The following is a 9,507-nucleotide window of genomic DNA, read 5'->3' as shown; positions in this document are numbered from 1 at the left end:
ATACGACGGGCTTCTTTCAGTTTCTGTCTACCATATCCACTCACAAGGCTTTGGTCGGCCCGAGGCTATAGTAGAAGACACTTGCCCAAGGTGCCACGCAGTGGAACTGAAACCGGAACCGGAACCACGTGGTTGGTAACAAGCTACTTACCACACAGCCACTCTTGCGCCTATACACATACATATATATACACACCTACGTACATATATGCATACATACGTACTTATATGCATATATAGGAACATATATATATGCATACATACATACGCACTTATATGCATATATATAGATACATATATATATGCATACATACATACATACATACGCACGTATATACATGCATAGGTGCATACATACATGCATACGTGCATACATACGTACATACATGTATGCATACATACATGCATACGGGCATACATACGTACATACATATATGCATACATACATACGTACATATACATACATACATATTACATATATATATATATACTTACATATATACGCACATATACATACATATATACATATACACATACACATATAAATACATATATATATACACATACACATATGCATACATATATACATACACAAACATATGCATACATATATACATACACAAACATATGCATACATATATACATACACAAACATATGCATACATACACATACATATGCATACATATATACATACACATACATATGCATACATATATACATACACATACATATGCATACATATATACATACACATACATATGCATACATATATACATACACATACATATGCATACATATATACATACACATACATATGCATACATATATACATACACATACATATGCATACATATATACATACACATACATATGCATACATATATACATACACATACATATGCATACATATATACATACACATACATATATATATATATATATGTATGTATGTGCGCATTTTTCCCTTGTTAACAACTAACACGGAAAAATAGATAAATAGTTACCAGAGTAGAAAAAAATCACACAAGAAGGTTGTAACTCCTTGTTTTTAAAGGTAAAAACTCAGGGTTTACGCGAGATATTTTGCATTATATATATATATATATATATATATATATATATATATACACATACATCTATTTACATACATCTATATACATATATAATTTATCCATACATATGTAAACATACATGCATATATGCATTCATACATACCAGCTCATATGCATACAAATGTAGATACATACATAGTTGAAATTTACAGAAAAACAAAAGACGAAGACAGGTGTATAAACAACAAGCAGGTGTATTGTTTGACGCTCGGGAAGGTGAGAAAGTCTTTTATGTTTCGAGCCTATGGTCTTCAACAGAAAGGAACATGAGGGAATAAACAGAAAGAGAATAAAATGAAAGAATAAAATGTATATGTATGTACATGCATACATATACATACATACATGCATATACATATACATACATAATACATACATGACACATACATGCACATACACATATATACATAATACATGACACATACATATACATAATACATATAAATACATAATATATATATATACATACATAATGCATATACATGCATATACATACATACATACATACAAGTTTGAAAAGGAACACACGAGTTGATATGTATAAGCAAAATAAGACAAGGTAGAAAATAATAAAATAATTTTAACATGATCAACTTTAGCGGCGCAAATGTCGATGTGTTCGCTGAATGCTATTTTTCTATATTCCCGAATTTTGATCTGAAATGTATGTAGAGCCATCTTTTGATGTCGTCTGTTTTTGGTTTGGCCTATGTATTGCTCTCGAAACCCAGAGCAAGTTAATACATATGTTAGGTTCTCTGAAGCACATGTGAAGTTGTTTTTCACTGTAAAACGTTGACCCTGTTTGAAAGAGAACTCCGATCACTCAATTAGGTTAACGTATATACCACAGTTAGTTCTTCCGCATTTTTTTTACTGACGGCTTCAGTGTTGTTGTGGAGTGTACTTGGGCTTGTGTTAGGAGACTTTTCATAGATTTGGGTTGTCTTTTGCTTTTTATGGTGTACGTTTGGAGGATTAAATTCATTTTGTGGCCCCGTTTTAGTAGGGGATTGTTCTGGAGGATGGTGCCGAAGGCTTCATTGTTAAGAGGGTTGTGTGCGGAGATGTATGGTAGAGCTTTTGGTTGTAAAGCCTTCTTTAATTTGGGATGCCTGAGTTGAGTTGTAGGGCACATTGAAAGCCTATAACAATTAGTGATGGTGGGTAGTTCCTGGTAATGAGTGTATCCTTTAGTTCATGTAGTCGTGTGTTTCTGGTGCTTGTATTAGAAACTATAGTACAAATCCTTTTTGCTAGGTTGAAATGGATATTTATTCTAGTGTGTCTGTGGTGGCATGTCTTAATGGACACAGTATACTATACAACTCTAGTACTATCCATATTAGAAGACATAACATATGAAAAGTCCAACACTAGAGTCAGCAGAAAATAATGAGCAGCCTAAAATCTATGTTGAATCTATACAGAGAAGGGCTCACTGACAAGGAATACGATTATCTGACCAATTGTATGAATGTATGTGTGTATATGTATGTATCTATGTAAGTATGTATATGTATGTATGTAAGCTTGTATGTGTATGCATGTGTATATATGTATATGTATGTATGTATGTATATATATATACACATACATACACATACACACACGCACATATATATATATATATGTATATATATATATATATATATATATATACATACATAGACAATACACATACTTACATATATATATCCACACATATATATATGCATACAGCCTGACTCAGCTGCAACAGCACTATGACCAGGTGTTGTAACAGGTGCTCAACCACTCAAAAGTGGATGTGATATATATCAACTTTGCAAAGGCTATAGATAAATTCTATTAGGAAATGATATGTCACACACACACACACACACACACACACACATATATATATGCATATACATACATATGTATATACATATGCATACATACACACATTCATACATATGTACGTAATACACATGTATATACTTATACATATGCATACATACATATACACATATATATCTATATATATACATGTGTGTGTGTGTGTGTGTGTGTGTGTATGTATATATATATATATATATATATATATAACAGGCTTCTTTCAATATGTAAATATATATATATATATATATATATATATATATATATATATATATATATATATATATAACGGGCTTCTTTCAGTATATGTGTGAGTGACATTCCAGGCAGGTTTCTTTAAGTCCCCGTAATATAGCAGTTCAGCAAAAGGGACCGATAGAATAAGTACCAGGCCTTAGAAAGTAAATAATGGGGTCGATTCCCCTTCATAGCATTCCCCCAGCTTAGCCGCAGTCCAATGACTACAACAAATAAAAGAAAACAGAGAAGTTGCACCAGCTTCGTACGTAGTGTGACAAGAAACGCCTTCCGCATTTGTAGGCCGACAAACGTTTCAACAGGAACCATACGGTGTGAACCAGTTTAACCCATTAATGTGATTAAGAATAAACAAATTTTCAAGACACTGTTACCGCCTGTTTAACTCCACTAACGCTCTAGATGTAGTAGTAGTATTAGTATTAGTAGTAGTAGTAGTAATAATGTAATATATGGGAAGCATTTTCTGTTATACCTGTACAAAATAAATTAATGCGTAGGCGTAGCCATGTGGTAAGAAGCTTGCATCCCAACCAAATAGTTCCAGGTTTAGTCCAATTGCGTGGCAACTTTTGCCAAGCAGCGACCAAAGCCTTGTGCCTGGATTCAGTTGGCGGAAACTGAAAGAAGCCTGTCGTTCATTATATATATATATATATATATATATATATATATATATATATATATATATATATATTTCGTCCCCACTTTCAAGTTCGTGCCTCACAGTGTTCATATGCACATAATTTTTCACGTCTGGCCGCATGGCCTTTTCCGTTTGTTTTCCTGTCTTGTTTTTTGTCCGCCACTACATTCCTCCATGGCACAGGTTTAATTTGTGTATACAAATTTAATTTGCGGTCCATGGGAAGAGCCGTTTTAACGATGCGTCATGCCCAACTCTTCGAAACGCCGGTGTTAAAACGGGGGTAACTGATGAAGGAAAATGTTCTCTATGTGGCTTGTGTGTTTTCTGCACTCTGGTTATTATTATTTCTTGTCAACGTTTTGTTTGCAATGTCCTCTACCCAGATATGCACCTATATAAACAGGTAGACGTAGGTATGCACACACCTGTACGTATATATGCATATACTCATTTATTATCTGTTTATATATATATATATATATATATATATATATGTGTAGAGAGAGAGAGAGAGAGAAAGAGAGAGAGATATGTATATGTGTCCATATTTATTTACATTATTTACAATTGACGGATATTTATACTCATCTTGTTTGTTATTAACACGACGCTTCGGCTGATATACCCTCCAGCCTTCATCAGGTGTCTTGGGGAAATTTAGAACCTGGGTTCTCATTCCTAAGGTATTTTTCGATGTTATTATTATTATTATTATTATTATTGTTATCATCATTCAGATCACTGCCTGGAATCGAATTCGGAATCTTGGGGTTAGTAGCCCGAGCTCTTAACCCCAAGATTCCGAGTTCGATTCCAGGCAGTGACCTGAATAATAATAACATTAAAAAATACCTTAGGAATGAGAACCCAGGTTCGAAATTTCCCCAGGACACCTGATGAAGGCTGGAGGGTATATCAGCCGAAACGCTATGTTAAAAACAAACAAGATGAGGACAAATATCCGTCAAATGTAAATAATGTACATAATTCCTCATCTCTTAAATATAGAATTGTGTCCGTGTTTGTCCCCCACCATCGCTTGATAACCGGTGTTGGTGTATTTACGTTCCCATAAATTAGCGGTTCGGCAACTAGAAACCGATAGAATATGTACCAGGCCTAAAGAAAAAAGTAATGGGGCCGATTCATTCGACTAAAAGTTTTCCAACGTGGTGCTGCAGCATGGCCGCAATCTAATGATTGATACAAGTAAAAGAGAAGAGATAGTTGAATTTCACATGATAATGAGTGGATGATTTTTGCTTCTCATCCTTCTGAGATCGATAAAATAAAATATCGATTAAGTATTGGAACAGAATCGATTATATCCACTCCACTCCACGACCAATCACAAAAAGTATTATCCATATCAGAAATCAATATAGTCTTTTGTTTCGGTCGATGGACTGCGGCCAAGCTGGAGCACCAACTCGAAGGGTCTTCATCGAACGTATCTACTCCAGTACTTATTTTTTTAACCCTAGAACTCATTCTGTCGTTTTGGAGCCGAACCGCTGAGTTATGTTGGAGTAAACAAACCAAGACCGGTCGTCAAGCAGTGGGGGCTGGGGCGGAACAAAAAGACGCACATACACACGACGGGTTTCTTTGTTTCTGTCTGCTAAATTCACAAGGGTTAAATCGGCCCGGGGAAAGAGAAGAAAACTCTTGTCCAAGGTGCTATGCAGTGGGACTGAACCCGGAACTGAGTTAGGAATCAAACATCTGATCACAAAACCATGCCTTTAATCTTGTCTCATTCTCAAAGTGGAATAGAAGCCTATATGAATGATTTTATCTCAGATATGTACGTTCCGTGTTCAAATCCCACTGTAGTCAAGTTTGCCTTTCATGCTTTCGAGCTCGATGAGATAAGTACCAGTTGAGCACTGGGGTCGATGTAATCGTCTAGACCACATCCCCCAAAATTTTCAAATCTTATGCCTATTGTAGGATCCTTATTGAAAAAGCGGCGAGCTGGCAGAATCGTTAGCGCACTGGACGAAATGCTTAGCGGTATTTCACCCGTTGCTAAGTTTTGAGTTCAAATTCCGTCGAGATCGACTTTACCTTTCATCGTTTTGGGGTCGATAAAATAAGTACCAGTTAAACAATGGGGGTCGATGTAATCGATTCATTTCCTCTCCCCAAATTGCTACCCTTGTGGCAAAATTTGAATCCATTATTATTATAAGCATTAATAATAATAATAATAATAATTAGGTAGTACTGGACGAGGAAACTAGGTTGTCCCATGTGTTCCTTTGTTTTCTATGAGGATAAATATGACATTGAGGGTAATTCGGTTGCTATTTCTCGCACGTCGAACGATCTGAGAGAGACATCCTCATTGATTTTTCGTTTCTTCTTGGTGAAACCCGAACCAGTCTAACTGTTACACACACATTACTACATACACACACACAAAGACTAGCACACACACACACACACACACAATATATATATATATATATGTATATATATATATACACATACATACACATTAGCAAATAGGAATAAACGGCTCGTTAAGACAGATCTTACAAACCCATTAATTAACAATTTGTTGTCCAACTTCTTTGGAGAACAACTGAGAACATTCTTTAATGAATGTTTGATCAAGACTGAGAGTGACTCGTGGAAGAAGTGGGGTCATCAGTGAAGGCTACAAGTCTGTCTTTGCTTTCAGAATTAAAACTACTTAAAACAAATCATTAGAGAAAAAAGTACAGAAAAAATAAGTTACTGGCTGACAGAGGAAAAGGAGAAAAATTAACGGCTGGTGTTTAAATTGCGGGTTTGTTGTGACAATTAATCGCTAATATAGAGAGTTAATAAGGTTAGTTAAATGGCAGTGAGAACTTTACAAACAATTGATCAGGAAATCTGTTGTCTGTCAATAAGAAACGAAACATTTTCTTATCGCGATTTCTATGTAACTACACTCTCTAGAAAGATTACCTTTATAATAATTTAAAACGAATAAAATTTGACTGAAAAAAACAAAAAAAAACAAGAATGATAAATATGAAGATTTCAAGTTTTTGGCACAGGGCCTGTACAGGTACGTCGATTAATTACATCGATCCTAGAATTCAACCTGTACTTATTTTATCGACCTTGAAAGGATGGAAGGCAAAGTCGATCTCGGTGGAATTTGAACGTAGAACGTCAAAGTGGACGAAATGCCCGACGTGCTAACGATTCTGCCAGCTCACCACCTTCTAATAATAAATTTTTGTTTCTAATTTTAGGAGAAGGACAGACATTTTTGAGGAAGTCGACTACACCTGCCCTCATTGTTTAACTGGTATTTATTTTATATCGAGTCCCGAAAGGATGAAAGGCAAAGTTGACAGCGGCGGAATTCGAACTAAGAATTTAATAATAATAGTAAAAAAAAAAAAAAAAAAATCTCGATAAATAGTGTTTATTTTTATTTCAAGAGTAAAACTAACATCAACATTAGTTCTCTGGTAGCAATTAATTAAGGATGAATGAAAATGCACAAGAATTTTCCTAAGACATACTTTGATCCAATATAAATACAGTTTGTTAATATACATTTTAATAAAACACCGCATGAAAATAATACATGAACGTTCTATCGCTAGTTTGATAACATTCTTTTTGTGTGTGTGTGTGTGTGTGTGTGCTTCGCTTAGGCATTGCGCTATTAATAACCTGGTGTAGAACTCAATATACGTATGTTTCTGAACGAAGCGTTGATCGAGTACAGAGCGGTGATAACAACCAAGATGACAAAGGAATAAATCGATTTCTTTCTTTATAACTTTTCTTACATATATATATTTATATATTTATATATATATATTGTATGTAGATGTCACTGAAGGGCTAATTAATACTAAAACAAAAAGAAGGAAACATGAAGCAAACGAGAAATGGTAATTAACAAGTAATTAAGAAAAAAAAAAAGAAAATAAATGGTGAAATACCTGCGTCTTTGACAAAGTGATCGTTCCAGTAAGCGATAGAAGCAGAAAGAATAACTTTAGGCCCATCGCGTGTGTGTTTGTGTGTGTATTGCAGTTAACTTATTGATAAGAGTCGCAAGGTGGGTATACACACTTCTCACGTAGTAACAGTTAAATGGTATAGAAAAAAGTTGTCAAATGGAAATTGAATATTTACACTAATCTCTTGTCACGTGATAGCAATTTAAGCTTTCATTGGTGTAAGTTAGTCGCGATTTAGTGAAAAAAGTTTTGTCGGCAAAGATTTTTCTTACTGTTTTCTTTCTTTGATATTTCTCTCTCTCTCTCTCGAAGAGCGGCGTGAAATGAAGTGTTTACCAACTGAACGAGGAAGTATTCTTCGAGTTAACTTTTTCAAAATGAGAGTATATGGTTGATTGTTATCTATGTTTTATATAAGATCTCTCACCCTCTGACCAAGCAATGCTGCTTCAATCCGCCCACATGAGGATGTCACGTTGGAATATTTTGAGTCATGATACCCTTAAGCCAGAACAAAGATTATAATCAAACGTTATATGAATGCGAGAGATGAGGCTGGGTGGCAAGAGCCGACGATGATTTACAGCTGACAACAGTTCGAAAAATTTCAAGGGTGGCAGACGATAATAAGTAAATATAACCACCCAAAGTTAATTTGGCTCGCTGCTGCTATGTAATATAGTTTTCCACAACTTAGGCAAACTTTCATCTCCCTTCCCTTTTATTTATTATTATTTACTTATATACTTATTTTTCGTGCTTTCTTCCATCGCTTTATTGCAATAACTTTTACCAAACCCATCGGTCTGAATGTCATCTCAATCTAAGATTATTTCTAGGGAGTGTTTATCTTTCATCAAGCGAAATTTAAAGAAAAATAATCTAAAAAAAAATCTAAATGACAAAAATCTAAAATGAGGAAAAAAAATGAAATTTTATCTTTTTAAAAATTGTTTCAGTCGTTGGACTGCGGTCAGGCTGCCATACACCCCGATGGATTTTAGTCGGATAAATGGGTCCCAGTACTAATACTTTTATTCAATTTTTTTTTGGGGGGGACTTATTCAATCGGTCTCTCCTGCCGAATGGGAATGTAAACAAACCAACACCAGCCGTCAAGCAATGGTGCGCGGGTGTGTTTGTACGTGTGACAAAAACACGTGAATTTGGTTGACCGAAACTACGTGGAAGCCCGTCGTAAATATATATATATATATATATATATATATATATATATATATATATATATATATATATACGACGGGCTTCCATGCGTGCTCACCGTTGCTTGATGACTGGTGTTGATTTGTTTTCATTCCCATAACTTATTGAGACCGACTGAATAAATACTAGACTTCAAAAAAAAGAAAAAAAGTTTAATTAAAGTATAAGTACTGGGACCCATTTATCCGACTAAAACCCATCGAGGTGGTGGGGAGCCTGACCGCAGTCCAGCGACTAAAACAATTTTTAAAAAGATAAAATTTCATTTTTTTTTTCATTTTTTTTTTCATTTTAGATCTTTCTCATTTAGATTTTTTAGATTTTTTTTTCTCTGAATTTCGCTTGATGAAAGATGAACACTTCCTAGAAATAATCTTAGATTGAGATGACATTTAGACCGATGGGTTTGGAAAAATTTTTTGC

General features: G+C 34.6%; 1 protein-coding gene across 1 annotated transcript in view; it reads right to left on the bottom strand.

Annotated features, from left to right (window-relative positions):
* Positions 1–8,563, bottom strand: part of LOC106872293 (uncharacterized) — a 63,160-nt gene extending 54,597 nt beyond the window's left edge. Inside the window, exon 1 of the mRNA XM_052972441.2 lies at positions 7,840–8,563. Coding sequence (XP_052828401.1) covers positions 7,840–7,905 — 66 coding nt within the window. The 5' untranslated portion in view covers positions 7,906–8,563. The remainder of the gene's footprint in view (positions 1–7,839) is intronic.
* Positions 8,564–9,507: the final 944 nt, after the last annotated feature.

Source organism: Octopus bimaculoides, chromosome 13 (assembly GCF_046866305.1).
Source record: "Octopus bimaculoides isolate indiv1 chromosome 13, ASM4686630v1, whole genome shotgun sequence".
Classification (NCBI taxonomy): domain Eukaryota; kingdom Metazoa; phylum Mollusca; class Cephalopoda; order Octopoda; family Octopodidae; genus Octopus; species Octopus bimaculoides.
Note: the sequence above shows the minus strand (reverse complement) of the source record. Positions and strands in the feature narration are given on the sequence as shown.